At 46.3% G+C, this 18,877-nt stretch overlaps 2 protein-coding genes across 3 annotated transcripts in view; one reads left to right on the forward strand and one right to left on the reverse strand.

Moving 5' to 3' along the window:
• LOC141270496 (uncharacterized) overlaps positions 1–18,877 on the reverse strand; it is a 462,326-nt gene that overhangs the window by 193,808 nt on the left and 249,641 nt on the right. The window lies entirely within an intron of this gene.
• The window catches only part of LOC141271758 (uncharacterized), a 64,820-nt gene that overhangs the window by 33,837 nt on the left and 12,106 nt on the right, over positions 1–18,877 (forward strand). For both annotated transcript variants that reach the window (XM_073681864.1, XM_073681865.1), the window contains exon 6: positions 5,138–5,228. In XM_073681864.1, coding sequence (XP_073537965.1) covers positions 5,138–5,228 — 91 coding nt within the window. The remainder of the gene's footprint in view (positions 1–5,137; positions 5,229–18,877) is intronic.

Below are 18,877 nucleotides of genomic sequence, written 5' to 3' on the forward strand. Positions count from 1 at the left end.
CCCATTACATGGGCACAAATAGACTAAAAATAAACGACCAAGGGTCGTACATCAATTGTCACCACAAATAGACAATAGTTAATGTGAAAGTTTGTTAATGAATGCTTAGTGACAGTGGTCACCTTACTAACTGGACCATAAGAAATAGGAACAATCTCACCCACAGTCTTCAATGTCTCTGTGGTTGAGGGATAGAATAGCCTGTATAGGGCCTAATAGAGTCTCTCCTCCTGCTCCATCTAACTGGGACCCTGCTGGTTGTAAAAAGTCTGTTACTGAATGGCTGGTCCACTACTTGCCCCTTATCGACATTGAAGACTGTGGATGAGATTGTTTCTATTTCTTATGGTCCAGTTAGTAAGGTGACCACTGTCACTAAGCATTCATTATCAAACTTTCACATTAACTATTGACTTTTTGTGGTGACAATTGATGTACGACCCTTGGACGTTTATTTTTAGTCTATTTTTGTCCATGTAATGGGTATGCATGGATTTTGGTAATGTTTGGTAATATCGGTTTTAATACAATGTATTATTAAAAGTTATATTTTAGGTTCTCTTTTCAATGCTGATTTTGATCTAATATGAGAATACGAAGTAACTGAGTGGCACATTCCATACAGTATATTTTTTTGCTTAATCTACTTTAGCAGAATACAGCCGGATTTTTTTCTTATTTTGTTCACATTGCTGTACTGTGGAAGCAGAGAAACTTGTCCATCATCAGACGTGATCCGATATACTGCGGTAATAATAGTCAAATTTTTTAGAGCGTGCCAAATATTACACTCCAGTTAAAATGCGCAAGGGACGGGGAAGTGGCCGTGATGCTGGTGGTGCACATAGAGGCCAAGGCCATGGGCAAGATGAAACTAGGCCTGCTGAGGGAGCACAAAAATCATGCACATCATGTCGAACTACCTTCCTGTCCCAATTTTTAGGGGGCCGCGGAACACCACTCTTGAAGCCAGACCATGTTAAAAGGTTGTTGGTTGGATAGCGGATAATGCTTCCAGACAGTTTGCCACCATCACCACACTGTCTTCCACATGGTCCAGTCTCAGTAGCCATGAGTCTTGACCACATATTCCTCACCCTGATCCTCCTTCCTTCCACCATGCCGAGTGCCCGGAGAGAGGTGATCACACACTTGGACACTCCGAAGAGCTGTTCACTTTTCCATTTATAGATTCTGGCCTCTCGACTGACTCGCTTCAAGCGGGGCAAGGGGAGATTGCATATAGCGATGCCCAAATATTTGAGCAACCACGGTTACACACAGGCAACGGTGGGAAAGTGCAATTACTGTCGCAAGAGGTGGATGATGATGATACACAATTACCAGCAAGTCAGGATGAGGCCCGGGGTGCGTACGAGGAAGACGAGGTGGTGGACGATGAAGTCACTGACCCAACCTGGCAAGGTGACATGCATAGGTAGGAAAGCAGCACAGAGGGCGAGGGAGGTGTAGCATCACAACAGGCAGGAACAAGCAGTGGGGTGTCCACAGACACAAGGTGGGCAACTGCTCCCCGGAACACCAACACAAAGGAAGTTGCCAGTCCAACTTAGGTCTTCCAGAGTCTGGCTTTTTTTTAAAGACTGTCCTGTTAACCCCAAAAAGACCATTTGCAACATCTGCAAGGGGCACAAAACTACCAGCCTGACCACCACCAGCATGCTCAAGCACATGACAGAAAAGCACCCGTCAAGTTGGGTCGAACGCCAGGGTCCAGAAATGGTGTCTGCAGGTGACATCACTGCCTCTTCCGCTGTTGTGCGTGCACGCCAATCCCCTGTCCATGGCGCAGGCGAAGATGCCTCCTCCCCTGCTCCTGTCGCTGCACACTCGCAACCAGCACCATCAGCAACCACGTCCTTGTCCCAACGTTCAGTTGTCCCTACCGCAGTCCTTTGAACACAAGCGCAAATATGTAGCCAACCACCCACAGTCCACAGCGCTAAACTACCACATTTCTAGACTGCTTGCACTTGAAATGTTGCCTTTTAGGCTCTTGGATACGGAATCTTTCCATAACCTAATGGCGGCTGCCATCCCTTGGTACTCGGTCCCCAGCCGCCACTATTTCTCCAGGTGTGTCATCCCCGCCTTACACAAGCACATGTCCCAGAACATTACCTGTGCCCACAACAACGCAGTTAATGTGAAGGTCCACCTAACCACGGACACATGGACAAGTGCTTTTGGCCAGGGACGGTACATCTCGCTGACAGCACACTGGGTTTATATATTGGAAACCGGGATCCTGTCGAACCCTGGGATGGAACACGTCCTCCCGACGCCTAGGATTGCTGGCAGTGGATCAATCCTACCACATTCTACAGCTCCTGTACCTCCTCCTCTTCATCCTCCATCTCCCAAATGACCACATCAGTCGGAAGCTGGAAGCACTGCAGCACTGCCTCGGCCAAGCGGCAACAGGCTGTGCTGAAGCTAATATGCTTAGGGAACAAACCGCACACTGCTGCAGAGTTGTTGATAGCTGTAACAGAGCAGGCAGATCTGTGGCTGTCTCCGCTGAACCTACAGCCAGGCACGGTCGTGTGTCACAATGGTCAGAACCTGGTGGCGGCTCTGAAGCTAGGCAACCTCACACACGTACCATGCCTGGCCCATGTGCTCAACTTAGTGGTTCAGCAGTTTCTCAAAACCTACCCGGATCTGTCTGATCTGCTTGTGAAAGTGCACCACATGTTTGCCCATTTCTGAAAGTCACTTACAGCTTCCGTCGCCCTCGCCGTGCTTCAGCAGCGTTTCCAGTTTCCAGTTTACCGAATGGTGTACGATGTCACCATGCATTGGAACTCAACATTGCAGATGTAAGGAAGGATTTGTGAGCAGCAGAGGGCTGTTGTTGAGTACCAGCTTCAATACGACCGTCAGTATTCAGGTCAGCCTCCGCACATAAGAGCTGATGAGTGGGCATGGATGTCTGACATCTGTGCTGTCCTCCAAAACTTTGAGGACTCCACCAAGATGGTGAGCGGCAATGACCCCATAACTAGCGTCACCATCCCGCTTCTCTGTCTACTGAAATGTTCGCTGCTCACAATTAAAGAGGGGGCATTGCAGGCAGAGCACGATGAGATGGAGCAAGGAACCATACAGGGTGATTCCGCACAGCCCAGCCTCATCTCATCTCAACTCGAATTGGGTGATGAGGAGGAGAAACAGGAGCTGTTTCCTGCGCTACAGACAGTACTACCCACACAACAGTCATACCGTCTGTTCAGCATGGATGCCCTGAGGAGAGGGAAAACGAGGTGGAGGAGAAGAGCATGGACAGTCGTCCTCTTGGTCAAGACAGGGAAGACTTGGCTGTTGACTTTATGTTCATCTTCCTTTCCCATGACTCTCGCGTTGTACACATTTTGGGTGACAGTAATTACTGATTGGTCACACTTCTAGACCCATGCTACAAGGAGAACGTTCCTTGGGCAACCAAAGAGTATAGGCGAAGGAGACACAAATACTATGCAGCAGAGGCAGGGCAACACTGTCAAAGGTGTGGGACAGTTTTCTCAGGCCCTCCCAGCGCCCAGGCCCTGATGCACTTGGTACTCTGACAAGGAAGGAAATATTTTGGAAGATGCTGAAGAAGTACCTTGCCAATCGTACCAACGTACTCCGTGATTCCTCAGTGCCTTATTACTGTTGGGTATCCAATCTGTACACATTGCAGGAACTGGCTCTCTACGCCTTGGAGGTCCTGGTCTGCCTTGCCGCTAGCATTTTGTCAGAGTGGGTTTTTGCTGACAGGCTGACTCTGATCAAAATGAACAAGGGCTTGATTGGGCTAGACTTCTCAACACCACTGGATGATAGCAGCGGAAAATAAAGTCAAATCCAGTGGCATTTTTTGGGGGAGGATCTATTCCAATGCACCTCTTTACACCCAGACATGGGTATACGCTTCCTGATTTTTTTTTCTATTTTCTGTTGTCCTCCTCCTCCTTCTCATCCTCCACCACCATATCACCAGGGTGACCGTGATGCAACACCCACTTAATTTTTTTAAGGGTGTTTATGATGCCAATAGGAAATTTTTTTTAGAGGCCTACCTCTAACATTCTGTATGTTATACAGTATGTTCATACTGCAGTAAATGTTTTTCAGCCCATGCACTTAGTGCATGGTTATTACCAGTATAGGAGACCCACTCCTTAACAATGATAACAATTTTTTTAATGGGGACCTCCTTGACGTCTCTTCAAAGGGGTATTGGAGTACATCCTAATTTTTGGCAGCCCTTGAACTTGCTGCTTCAACAGTATAGGAGACCCACTCCTTAATAATGGGAACAACAAAGCATAGCCGGCTGATGGCCCTCTAACAATAGTAAAGGCTGCCTGATAGCCTTGTAAAAATAGGCTTTGTGACTTTCACAATCCGTCCTTCATCAATGAAACAGAATGTGTCTGATCATGTCTCACACACCACATGACCAGATAAGGTAGTAAAATGTTACAAATATATTCACCGGTACATGTAATTATTATTTTTCACCATTGAAAGCAATGCAAAAGTGCAAAAACACTGTGTGAACATAGCCCAAGGTGTGGAGCAGCATTTTTGTTTTTGGTTATTTATTTTGCCTTTTAAAGAAGTCTTTACCCTGGAAAAAATGTTCCTTAACATTTTTTTCCAGGAAAATCCATTTTGGCTTTGTATTTGTATGTTTTATTGTGAGTCCCTAAAAGTGGCGTAATACTCTGACAACATTGTTCACAGCAGTGACCTGGGAGTCAGAGATGCTTCAAGGGGTCTACCCCATGCTGTTCCCATACCATTTTAGCACTGTTCCCATCGATTTGGCACATTTTTAGGTGCCCTCCAGACTTCCAAAAATGCTCGAGTTTCCTGTTGACTTACATTGGGCTCGTTGCTCGGGTCGAGCACCTGAGCATCACGATTTGCTCGTCGTGAGCAACGAGCACCCGAGCATTTTAGTGCTGTGTAGACGGCTGTGAAGGTCTTGTGTTCGGTCTTGTTTTATCCACCAATATTATATGGTTTATACTTGTGTAATGATAACGTTGGAGATGGCAGGATTAGAGCCGATCATAGATGGGACTTCTCCATCTGTCTGTGACTTTTACAATCTTTGTTTCAGGGTGAAGATCTGACCCATATTAATACTACAGAGACATATGTGAGGGAGGATGAGGGTTGTAAAGAGGAGATTTCTACAGATAACCGCCCAGGTGAGTAGCAACCACTAAATGTAGAGAAGTCACAGATAGTGTTGATCAAATTTGTTCAGCGAATGTTCGTAAGTTTCAAATTCGGCATGAAATATGGCACATTTGGATTCGTGATCGCAAAGGCGAGCAAATTTTCTTAAAATCGGAAAAGTTTGACGAATTTGCGCGGGACTGCGAATACAGAGCAACCACGGTGTTTTGAACAGTTTTGTTAGCATAGTGCAAGTGTATGATGGGCGGTGACATGTGCCAGGTGAGTGTGGGGGCTGTGGAGAGCTTAGATCAGGTCAGATCAGCGGCGCACTGTTTTTTTTTTTTCCTGTGGGCGGTAACTTTAACGGAGTAAAGCGCGGCCAGCCAATCATAGTGCAGGAAGCATCTACACTGTCCAGACATAAGGGATTCTGCAATTGGCTGCTGAAATCACATGTCCTCTCAATATAAAAAGCGGCCATGTTCCCTCAGCACCATTATATCCATGTCACTGCTGGAGACAGACGCAGCTCAGTGTTCTCCTGTGTAATGAGAGATATTAGCTAGATAGATGGGCTCTTGTGTGGTAGTCAGATAGTGTAGATAATTCCTGGCCTGTGTACCTCTGCAACCGCTAGTGCAGCACATTTTTGGTGTTCTTGTGCAAGTACTGAGATTCTGACAGAAACAGAGGGCCCATGCCATACAATAGTGCTGTGCACCGCTGGTATAGAGCTCCATGTCTCCGTATACCTTGAATCTTTTTTTGCACTTACTAAATGAAAAGGTGCATTGCACTTGCTTGATCACATTCGCGTGTTTGATATTGTGCTCTGCACAGTCTGCAGAGCTTCTTATTGCAGAGCACAAAATCTGTTTTTTTTCTGTTGCTATTGTGATATTGAAAGCTGTGTGCACTAAAGTTTTTTTTAGCGTCCGATACTATTTTAGTGGAGTTGAACTTCAGGTGGTTTCAGTGTAAAAAAAATAATTTTTTTCTCTTGCTATGCCCAGTCCAAAAAATATTTTGTCCTGTGCCAAAAGTCATTCAGTTCTATAAGCCAGTTACTACGTCAGTGGCGGTCAAAGTCAGCTGGACGCAGAGGTTATGTTGAGTAACCCAAAAATATCTTTTGCTCTGAGCAAAGTGATACAGCTGGCTAGATCTGAGTTTGAAATATTTGGGAGCATATATTCTATGTCATACTGGCCTCATCCACATTAAAAAAAAAAATGTCTTCAGTTCCTAAAGTAATACAGCAGGGGACATCTCAGTTTGAAATTGTTTGGAGAATATCTCGTAGGTTTTATTGGCCTCATGCACACTAACTAATTTATTTTGTCTGTTAGTAACGTTATACGCAGGCCATATCTTACCTTGTCATTGAGCATCGCTGAAATCCAGGTGTGTGCTGAGCTATTGCAGAGGAAAAACATATTTTTCTTTAGTTAATTGCGTGCTCCTACCACTGTATCTGACCAACATGAGTGGGAAAAAGAGAGGGCGTGGTGGAAGGGGGAATATGCTTGGTGTATGTGGGGTACGTGGGAATGTTAGAGAAAGCACTAGTGAACCAACACAAACAGGTCCTATCCAAAGACAACTGACAACTTATGTTAGTAGACGGCCTACTGTACTCCCTTCCTTTGGCAGCCGCACAGCGATACGCCTTGTTGAAAAGGCCCAGAAAGAGCAGGTGCTCCAGTGGATGGCAAGCTCAGCTTCCAGTGGCCTCTCCTCTTCTTCCTCCACCACAACAGCACACGTAGTACAGTCCACAGAGGTGGAATCCCAATTACCCATGCATCCCCCCGCGTCACAACTGGCCAACTGCTCAACTGACTGTAGCGAGCCACAGATGGGTGAGTCTGTAGAACTCTTCACCCATTCTACACCATGGGCATCAGAAGTGTACTCCAAGCCGTCACAGAGTCAAGGGGAGGAAAGCATCTGCACCGATGCCCAAATTTTTTTTAGCTTGGTTTCGGAGCAGGAAGAAGTAGGATCTGAGCAGGTTCCTGACCCTCGTCACTAGACGTTAACCGCAGGGGAGGGAGGTGATCCCGATGAGACTTGGATACCTGAGGCTTATGCGGACTGTACTGTGCTGTCAGGCAACAAGAGGAGAGGGGTCACTCTGAGGGCGATGAATGGGATAACACATTGGATAATGACGAGGTTGAAAATCCTACTTGGTGTGAACCCAGAGTCACGCAGCCAAGTAGCTGGAGGAGAAAGATGAGGAGGTTACATTTTGCCCTATGGCGCAGACACTGAGTGATGCAAGCACGAGGAGCACTGCATCCTTAGCCACAACCGTGGCTGTGGCCTGCAGCGGTCACGGGCCTGCAGCTCGCAAGGGCAGCAATGGTTGCCTAGCATGGGCCTTTTTTGTCACTGCAAAGGATGTGCCAACTCACGTTATCTGCAAACTTTGCGATAAAAAACTCAGTAGAGGGAAAAACTGCAATAATTTGACTACTACATGCATGAACGTTCACATGCTCAAACAACATTCTTTACACTGGGAATCTTACAGTGCTGAAATACGGACCAGCGCACCTCAACAACATTCAGCTGCCCCATCAAACACATCCGCTGCTTCTTCCTCCTCCTCTGTTACTGTGCGAAGTATTGTCACGCAGGCCTCCCATCGCAGAAACTCTGGTTCTTTACCCGCTCCAGTCAGGCTGACTGACAGCCCCTTCAGCTGTAACGGAAACGGACACGCCTGCTGTGTTTGTTTCACCGAGCACACCGCATGTTTCTCAATCCACCACAACATCTGCACCTCACTCACGCTCCACCAGTTTTTCCGATTCACCATACTCCGCCCTCTCTCAGCACCTTAGCCAGCCCTCGGTCCCGCAGTTGTGGTCACATAAAAGATTGTTTCATGGTACCCATGACAAAGCTAAGAGGTTGATCTCCACCATCTCCAATCTGTTGGCCACGGAAATGCTGCTTTTCTGCCTGGTAGATACAGACGGTTTCCGAAAACTGATGGCCGTCGCAGTCCCCCAGTACCAGTTGCCCAGTCTCCATTACTTCTCTAAGAAAGCTGTGCCTGCGCTACACCAGCATGTCGCAGACAACATCACCCATTCCTTGTCTAACTCTACGTGTGCCAGGGTGCATTTCACCACAGACACCTGGACGAGTAAGCATGGCCAAGGGCGTTACATCTCGCTGACTGGTCACTGGATGACTCTGGTGGCTGTGGGGGCAGGCGGGGAAGGGGCTGCTCAACAAATCTTGGAATCCCCAACGCTTGCAGAAGAAACCTCTGTATTTCCCACTTCCTCTGCTGCTTCTGCATCCTCCACCTTCTCTAGGGCCTCCACCTGCGCACTCAACCTCTGCCTTAACGAGACACGCGTTGCAAGGGTGCGGAGCGAATGCACACCATCTCCATACTGCGCAGTCAGGGCTCACCGTAATCAGGCAGTCTTCAAATTAATATGCCTTGGAGATCGCAGTCATACAGGTGAAGAGTTGTGGACAGCTCTCCAGGCTCAGTTTGAGCAATGGCTGTCTCCGCTGAACCTAGAGCCAGGGAACCTGTTAGCGGCCCTAGGCCGAGGCAAGCTCACACACGTGCCTTTCATGGCTCACGTCCTCAACCTCTTGGAACAGTGATTTCTCCACCATTATCCTGGCCTGGATGAGCTGCTTCACAAAGTACGGAAGCTGTGTGCTCACTTCCACCGTTCGCACCCCTCATGTCATTGACTTGCATCGATACAGATGTCTTTGTCCGTGCCAGTTAACAGGTTGATCTGCTGTGTGCCGACGTGGTAGAATTCCACTCTGCACATGTTGCAGCGACTGTGCCAGCAGCAACGAGCTCTGACGCAGTATGTCATGACGTATAGCTTGGGGCAAAGCAGTATGGACTTGGGGCATACCACGTTTGCGGAGTGGGAACAGATTGAGGACCTCTGCACCCTTCTGCACGGTTTTGAAATGGCTACTAAACTGGTTAGCGCTGACGATGCCATCATAAGAATCACTATTCCGGTCATATACATGCTGGAGCAAACTTTAACTAACCTGCAGCAAGATGTGGTGGACCCAGAAGAAGAGGAGGATGCGGAAGATATACCAATGTCTTAAATTTCCAGACTGTCGTCACACAGGTGGATGCCAGGTGACGGTGGATTACAGCGATCGAGGGGGTTTGGTGATACCAGGCAATCAGTTAGTGGAGTTGCAAGAGCCGAGGAACTAATGGAGGAGGAAGAGGTGATGGGCGAGCAGTTGTCAGAGGATGAAGAGGATAATAATTCCCTCTCGTTTGAACGTGTTTGAATGTGATTGCCAGGAGGGGACGGAGGAAACAAGCATCAGTGTTACGCAGCCCACAATACAGCCTGGCTTTGGACCTCCTGGATGAGCCCTCCATATGAGTGCCTTCTTGATGCACTATCTACAACGTAATCCCCGTATAGCTAGGATTCGAAATAGTGCTGACTACTGGGTTGCCACTCTGTTAGATACACGTTATAAGAGTCAATTTTGCCAGATGCTTCCCGCCCTGGAAAGGAACGCGCTTGTGTTGGAGTATCGAAACAAACTTTTAAGCAACCTTAATAGAGGTTTTACCCAAGATAACAGTGAGGCACACAGTGTGCATAGCAGCTGTAGTCTTTCAACCTCCGGCATGTCAGTTCGTCAATGCCAAAACATTAGCAGCAGCAGAGTAAGTGGCAGAAGCAATTTCTGGGAGTCCTTTCACACTTTTTTTGCACCAGCACAACAGAGTACAAGTCTGACACGTGGTGAACGACTGGAGAGGATGGTGGAGGAGTATCTAGAGCTTAATATGAATACCATCAGGGAGGATTTTGACCTTTTTACATTTTGGTCTTCAAAAATGGATGAATGGCCTGAGCTCTCCTCTCACACCTTGGAGGTTTTATCATTCCCGGCAGCCAGCGTTCTCTCTGAACATGTGTTCAGCGCTGCTGGTAGTGTCTTGATGGATAAGCGCACCCGGCTGTCCCCTGAAAGTGTAGACCGCCTAACTTTCATCAAGATGAGCAAGTCATGGATCTCCAAGGACTTTTGCACCCCAATTGCAGACTGTACAGAGTAGGCGATGTTGTTGTTTTGAGTGTGCATTGATCTCTTGAAATTGCATATGGATTTTGTGCCTGCTTTGCTGCTGCTGCAGGTTTTAGGCCCTAATTTTGGAACATGTGGAGAATTCTGATTGTGTCTCCATCCATTGGGTTGGCTGTAGTGGGACAGGTTTGGATCTGCGTTAAACTACTTGTAGTCTGATGACATTGATGCCACTTCGGTGGTGTTAGGCCCTCATTTAGGGCAATGTGAACACTCCTGGTTAGGTCTCCATCTCCTGGGTTGGCTGTACTGGAAGAGGTGTGGGTCTTATTTACACAATTTCTACTGTAGTGAAATTGATTAGACATTACTAGTATCTGCCACTAATTTTTTGAAATGTGGAGAATCATGATTGGGTCTCCATCTATTGGGTTGGCTGTAGTGGAACTGGTTTTGGCCTCCTTTGCAATACCTATACTCTAGTGAAATTGATGCCACTTCAGTGGTGTTAGGCCCTCATTTAGGGCAATGTGAACACTCCTGGTTAAGTCTTCATCTCTTGGGTTGTCTGTTCTGGAAGAGATGTGGGTCTCATTTACACTATTTCTGCTGTAGTGAAATTGATTACACTTTGCTGGCGTCTGTTGCTAATTTTTGGAAATGTGGGGAATCCTAAATGGGTCTCTATCCATTGGGTTGACTGTAGTGGAAGAGGTTTTGGTCTCCATGCATTTCTATAGTTATACTGTAGTGAAATTGAGCATTTGGTGCTGATATTGTTCTCCCCAAACTGGTACGCAAACATAATAAACTCTAAATTGATTTTCAATAAACATCAGCCGCCCCATCAAACACCTCTGCTGCTTCTTCCTCCTCCTCTGTTACCGTTCCAAGTTGTGTCACGCAGGTATCCGACAGAACCAGCTGTATACCCGCTGCAGTTAGGCTGAGTGACAGCCCGTCAGCTGTAAGTGAAGCAGACAGGCCTGCTGTGTTTGTTTCTCTGAGCACACCACACATTTCTCAATCCACCGTAACATCTCCGCCTGCACCTCACTCACGGTCTATCGGTTTGTCCGTTTCACCGTACTCAGCCCTCTCTCAGCACTGCAGCCAGCCCTCAATCCCGCTGTTGTGGTCACGTAAAATATTGTTTCATCCTACACATGACAAAGCTAAGAGGTTGAGCTCCACCATCTCCAAACTGTTGGCCACAGAAATTGTGGTCTTAGGCCCTATTTTTTTTAAATGTAAACACTTCTGATTGAGTCTGCATCTCCTGAGTTGGCTGTAGTGGGACAGGTATGAGTCTGCGTTAAACTACTTGTAGTCTGATGACATTGATGCCACTTCGGTGGTGTTAGGCCCTCATTTAGGGCAATGTGAACACTCCTGGTTAGGTCTTCATCTCCGTGGTTGGCTGTACTGGAAGAGGTGTGGGTCTTATTTACACTATTTCTACAGTAGTGAAATTGATGCCACTTTGCTGACGTCTGCCACTATTTTTTTTAAATGTGGGGAATCCTGATTGGGTCTCCATCAATTGGGTTGGCTGTAGTGGAACCTTCCTGTTCTGCAGTCTAAGTTGTGTAAGGTTGCATACCAGTCCTTGCTGCACTCCTGATACAGACTCTGCCTGCTGCACTCCTGATACAGACTCTGCCTGCTGCATTCCTGATACAGACTCTGCCTGCTGCACTCCTGATACAGACTCTGCCTGCTGCACTCCTGATACAGACTCTGCCTGCTGCACTCCTGATACAGACTCTGCCTGCTGCACTCCTGATACAGACTCTGCCTGCTGCACTCCTGATACAGACTCTGCCTGCTGCACTCCTGATACAGACTCTGCCTGCTGCGCTCCTGATACTGACTCTGCCTGCTGCGCTCCTGATACTGACTCTGCCTGCTGCGCTCCTGATACTGACTCTGCCTGCTGCGCTCCTGATACTGACTCTGCCTGCTGCGCTCCTGATACAGACTCTGCCTGCTGCGCTCCTGATACAGACTCTGCCTGCTGCGCTCCTGATACTGACTCTGCCTGCTGCGCTCCTGATACTGACTCTGCCTGCTGCGCTCCTGATACAGACTCTGCCTGCTGCGCTCCTGATACAGACTCTGCCTGCTGCGCTCCTGATACAGACTCTGCCTGCTGCGCTCCTGATACAGACTCTGCCTGCTGCGCTCCTGATACAGACTCTGCCTGCTGCGCTCCTGATACAGACTCTGCCTGCTGCGCTCCTGATACAGACTCTGCCTGCTGCGCTCCTGATACAGACTCTGCCTGCTGCGCTCCTGATACAGACTCTGCCTGCTGCACTCCTGATACAGACTCTGCCTGCTGCTCCATCTAGTCTATCCTACTGGGTCCAGCTGCTGCGCGTCCTTTGGTCTGTCCTGGAGTGGCACCTGGTGTTCATCGAGAGCCAAGTCTAACCTCACCATCAGAGGCTCTAGTGAACAGTCCGGTGCTCGCTTAGTCACGCCCCTCCAAGCTCTCCGGGGTCCGTGGCACAGTAGTTCCACAAACCACGTCCGTGACTGTGCGCCCTCGCAGGCAGAGTCCTCTCTCCTGTTGTACCAGTTGGTGACCCCTTTTGACATGTAAAGCGCAACTGAATATATGTCGCTGTCACAGTAATAATTATAGTACTTGTACTCTGGGTCAATTGATGGCACTTCCCTGGTGTCTACACCTAATTTGATGTGTTTTGGCAGCTTTTGGTCTCATTTCTAGGTGTTCGCTATGAATTTTTTTGGTCCCCCCATTGACTCCTATGGGATTCGGAAATGATCGAATAAATTTGGCGAATATCAATTTGTTCGGCGAACTTTTCCAAACCGAACATTGAAATGTTCGCTCATGCCTATTCACCAATTCTTCTCAGATAATAGTGAAGAAAACAGCAGCACTGCTGGAATAGGTGCACAAGTAGGGTCCAAAGCCATTCAAATAGCAAATGAAACTTGGCACTTAAACAGGGATAATTTTAAAGTATTTAATTGCAGTCCAACACAGGTACAATTGTTTCAGTCCTCAAGACCTTCATCAGTGTGTACTGCAGCATAAAGAAATAAAAGTAAAAACTACATATATCAGACAAAAGCATAAAAAGTACTAGAAACAAAATGTCATAAGGTATTTATGAAATTCATAATCATCTGAAAATCCAAAACACTGCAACAGAGAGCACATAGTTGTCTAATAAGTGTGACGTATCAGACTGCTAGGAATATAGTTAAAGGTAAAAGGGAGATAAACAGCCATAAGAACATCTGCCTCATAAGGAATTATCCAATATGGACCAGCAGATATATGTAGAAACCTACCCAGTAGTGAGAGCAGGAAGTGTGACAGGCGTGGAATGCGGTATCCGCCGCTGGTTCCTAAGGTCGCCATGTCAAGGGAGGAGAAAGCCTAGTATATGTGGTCAGACCTAATATCCCAGGAGACCAATCAGGGTGAACCGCTGGTGTAACATTCCTGGAAGTGGACTGAAGCGATAGGCGGTGTCCGGATAGCAGTGACGTCACCAGAAGTGACAACGTGTCGAGCGCCTCTAGCGATTTCCTGAAGCCATAGGAGGAGGCGTGGCTGTAGAAACCGGGGGCGAGCGTGCCTTCCACGGTGCAGGATGTGCATGTCAGAGGCTACTTCATTCATTCCAACAGCAGTTCCAGAGCAGGGCAGTTTGCGTTCCACTGTGGGATGAGGGATGGAGGCCGTGCAGGACAAAATAATAATAATAAGCCTGGAAATGTGACAGGGGGCGAACAGGTGTAAGTGGATCAGGCTGTGGGCAGTGGAGGATGATGATCAGTCATTAACATAAGGAGGAGCCGTTCTGCAACATAAAGAATACAAAATTAGTACCATGATAATGAAAGAAAATGGATCTCCCTTAAATAACATGCAAAAACTGTAGCTCAAAACACATATACAGTATGTACACTCCAAGAGTGAAAAACTCAAGGTTAACAAGAACAATGTGGTACATCTTATGCAGTTCTCCCTAAAATTATCACAGGAATGACAAATCCTTATTGAGCCCCCTGGGGGTAAGAGTTAGAAGTTCATGGATCCAAAAGGCCTCCCTTATCTTCAGTAGGCGTACGCCGTCACCTCTGCGCCTAGGGGGAAGCACCTGTTCAATGACCTGGAACTTGAGTTGAGATCTGTTATGGCCTAATGTAACGAAATGTTGTGGCAAGAGTAGTGGTAGATTCTTTAATCTAATTGTGGACTTATGCTTGTGGTCCTGTCATCTCACCAATGTATGCCAGACCATAAGGGCATTTAATGAGATATTGTCACGCAGGGTGAGGGAAAGACTAAGTGCACAACAGCGGGAAGAGGGGGAGGAAGCCTAAATACTAGAGAAAGGGGGAGTGGAGACCCCTAGGCAGATCTGAAAATACCCTGTCTCCCCTAACGTCCCCAAATAGTTTCCTCACCTTTCGCCGTGCAGGAAACTTAATCCCTGACTGCCCCAAGCGATAGGCCCTAGATAGGTGGGGGAAGGGATGAGCATTAGTCAGCCCCCACTGCAGCTAAAGACAAACAGGTAAACAGACAAGGGATACACTTAGCTTGAGAAGACACCAGAGGGATCACGCCAACTATCCTCTAAGTGAACTCTAATAAGACATAAGCCGACTACAAGTACTTCAGTAGAAGCCAGAGGAAAATAGAGTTATCACCGGTGACTCTCGGGAGAGACTGAAGGTATTTAAACATCCAGCAAGGGTGTTTCAATTAGCAGCAGAAGGTGGAGGTCACTGCAAGGTCCTAGAGGGAGAAGGATATCACTAGACTACAGAGATGGAAAGATCAAGAAGGTGCCTACAGAGCCAAGCGCAAGGACCTTCTACAGCTGGATCCAGGACGACTGTCTGTCACACCTGACACACCCGTGACAGGAATACTACAAAGTTAGTGTAACACATATAATACCCTTTGACCGGATATTGTTTACCGATATGGGCATGGTAAATGGTGTTCCCCCGTAGGATGTTGTTGCATTGGTGGCACTGCAAGCAGAGGAAGGTCCCCCTCTTAGGAGTTTGTAAAAACCATTGTCTGACCCCTGTATGTGTGGGGCCCACTTTGGCACAAACTAGTGAATCCTTGAGATTGGGTGCCTGTTTGAAACACGGAAGAAATGGTTGTTGGAACTCTGGGATGTGGGGATAAGCGGATTGTAGGACGTTCCAATGTCTCCGGATGGTTTTGTGCAAGATGTATGGTAACTGTGGACAAACAGAATCCAGTTCATGGGTCTGGGCTGGAGGTGTGTTATGTTGGTGTAGGATTTCGGGGGGATAGCCTCTTTTCTCAAATTTGTGGCACATTTCCTGTAGCCTCTGTGAGTGTAATTGATCATTGCTCACTATTCTATTTACCCACACAAGGTGGGATTTTGGAATTGACCGTTTAATGAGTAAAGGATGATTACTCGTAAAGTGTAAGAGACCGTTACGATCGGTTGGTTTTGTGTATAAGTCAGTGCTTAGTAATCCTTGTGGGTCCCTGAAGACCATGGTATCCTGGGAACTGATTTGATGAGAACTGCGAGTCATGGTAAAGCCCAGGTCTGTCCAGGAGGAGTTTAAAAGGTCATAGAACTTATTTAGAGATTCCCGTGGACCCCCACATGCAAAAAATGTAATCGATGTAACGTTTCCATGCGATGGAGTGAGTACGGAAGAGTGGATTGGAGTAAACTACTTGGGCCTCAAAGGTGGCCATATCACAGTTTGCATAAGGGGGGGGGGGGGGGGCACGTTAGAACCCATCACTGTCCCTTTAGTCTGTAGGAAGTAAGTATCCTGGATCAAGGAATACAGGTGCTTCCCACAAAATTAGAATTTCATGAAAAGAATGCTGAACAGAGGCCAGAAGGAGTCCAGAGTAAATATGCTGCCTCATTATAGTTAATGGATCCCTCGGGGGTTTCATCTGAATCACGTCACTCAGAGATTTAGTTGGAAACCCCGATGTAAGTGCTTAATGTAGAGTATAGGAGAAATGTGATTCCAAATGTTATGTAAAATGTTCCTGATAAAAGCTTCAAATCAAACCAGAAAAAAAAAAACACTCAGGTTCATCATCTGTCAATGGAAATATTGGGGCTTTCACGTTACTGGTACCACAAAGGCTCTGAAAAAGTGAAATGGCTCTTCGCCCCGCAAAAGAAATTCAGCAAATTCTGTTCTCCCAAAACCAAATGATCCCCTCCCTTCAAAGCACTACAGTGTGCCAAAACCGCAGTTAACGTCCATATGTTTGGCATTTCTGTAGCGATGAGAGTCGGCCTAATTTACGTGTGCATGTCTCCAGAAGCATGAGCTGGGTGTACAGGCACTACAATATACTGGTCACTACAACGGCAGTTTGCAATTTTCACTCAACAACATCCACTGCTGCTTGTTTCTGGAAAAAAAAACATGGAGTCATAATCTTCACTACACCTGTAGATAAATTCCCAAAGGGGTATATTTTCCAAAATGGGGTCACTTGAGGTGGGATTCTGCTCTTCTAGCACTTAGGGGCTCTGTATATGGCGTCCTGCGCTCCAGGAGGCAAATAGCGCTCCTTCCCTCCCGAGTATCGCCGTGTGGCTAAGCAATACTGTACAGCCACATAGCCACATATGGGATATTTCTACATTGAGCAGAAATTGTGAGATACATTTTGGTGTCATTTTCACCCATTTCCCACTGTAAAAATGTAAAATCTTAGGCTAAAACAAAATTTTAGTGGGAAAAATGTAATTATTTTTTCCTTACTGCCCAATAGTATAAAATTCTGTGACCCACCTGTGGTGTCGATATGATCAGTGCACCCCTAGATGAATTCATTGAGAGGTTTAGTTTTTACAGTGGAGTCTCTTGTGGTGGAGGGTTCTACTGTTCTGGCACCTCCAGGGGCTCTGCCAATGTGATATGGCACCCTCCAACCAGTCCAGCAAAATCTGAAATCCAATATGGCACTTTTTCCCTTCTGAGCTTTGCACTGTGCCTCAAAATTAGTTTTCTTCCACATATGGGGTATCAGCATACTCAGGAGAAATTGCACAACAAATTTTGGAGTCCATTTTTTTTTTGATTATCCTTGTGAAAATGAAAAAAATTGGGGGCTAAAAAACATTTTTATGGGAAAAATATATTTTTTTTTTCATTTTCACAGATCAATGTTGTAAAATTCTGTGAAGCACCTGTGGGTTCAAGGTGCTCACCACACATCTAGATAAGTTCCCTGAGGGGTCAGGTTTCCAAAATGGGGTCACTTGTGGAAGTTTCCCACTATTTAGGCAAATCAGGGGCTCTCCAAATGCGACATGACACTCGCAGACCATTCCATCAAAGTCTGCGTTCCAAAACGTGAGCTCTACCGTGCGCCGAAACAGTAGTTTCCCCTACATATGGAGTATCTACATATTCAGGAGAAATTGCACAACAAATTTTGGAGTCCATTTTCCCCTATTACCCTTGAAAAAATAAGAAATTTGGGGCTAAAATAAAAAAATTTGGTAAAATTATTATTTTTTTATTTCATGGCTCAATGTTATAAGCTTCTATGAAGCAACTAGGGGTTCAAGATGCTCACCACTCATCTAGATAAGTTCCCTGAGGAATCTAGTTTCCAAAATGGTATCACTTGTGAGGGGTTGCCATTGTATAAGCACATCAGGGGCTCCCCAAACGCAACATGGCATCCGCTAATCCAGCAAATTTTGCATTCACAAAGTCAAATGACCCTCCTTCCTTTCCAAGCCCTGCCGTGCGCCCAGACAGTAGTTTTCATCCACATATTGGGTATCGGCGTACTCAAATTGCACAAGAAATTGCATGGTGCAATTTCTCCTGTTACATTTGTGAAAATGCAAAATTGGGGCTAAAAAAACATTTTTGTGGAAAAAATTTGATTTTGTATTTTTACGGCTTAACATTATAAAATTCTGTGGTGCACCTGGGGGCTCAAGGTGCTCACCACACATATACCATATTTTTCAGACTACAAGACGCATCTTACCGTAAGACGCACCCCAACTTTAGACAGCAGAAAATAGGAAACTACCGCTGCACTACCAGCTCTACCCTCACCTACTTTATCCTCACCTATCCCTTGTAGACTGTACCAGTCGCTGATTCGTTTTATTCAAGATTATTATAAGTGTATTTGCTATATATACCCCCTTTTTAATATGTAAAGCGCAATAGAATAAATGGCGCTATTATAATTAATAATATAATAGGAAAAAAATTTTTTTTCCTATTGATTTAACTTCCCTGGTGGTGTAAAGTGGAGGGATCATTATCACAAATTTTAGGTACTAGAGTAGAATAGGGAGGTAATAAATCTATTGTTAGTGGCTCTCTGCAGTGTTATATATACAACATAGCTCTTCTACATTCACATATACACACACAAACACCTCTGCTACATGCACATATACACACACAAACACCTCTGCTACATGCACATATACACACACAAACAGCTCTGCTACATGCACATATACACACACAAACAGCTCTGCTACATGCACATATACACACACAAACAGCTCTGATACATGCACATATACACACACAAACAGCTCTG

This window comes from Phyllobates terribilis, unplaced genomic scaffold, assembly GCF_046119375.1.
Source record: "Phyllobates terribilis strain yellow unplaced genomic scaffold, ASM4611937v1 Scaffold_5__5_contigs__length_657084704, whole genome shotgun sequence".
Lineage (NCBI taxonomy): Eukaryota > Metazoa > Chordata > Amphibia > Anura > Dendrobatidae > Phyllobates > Phyllobates terribilis.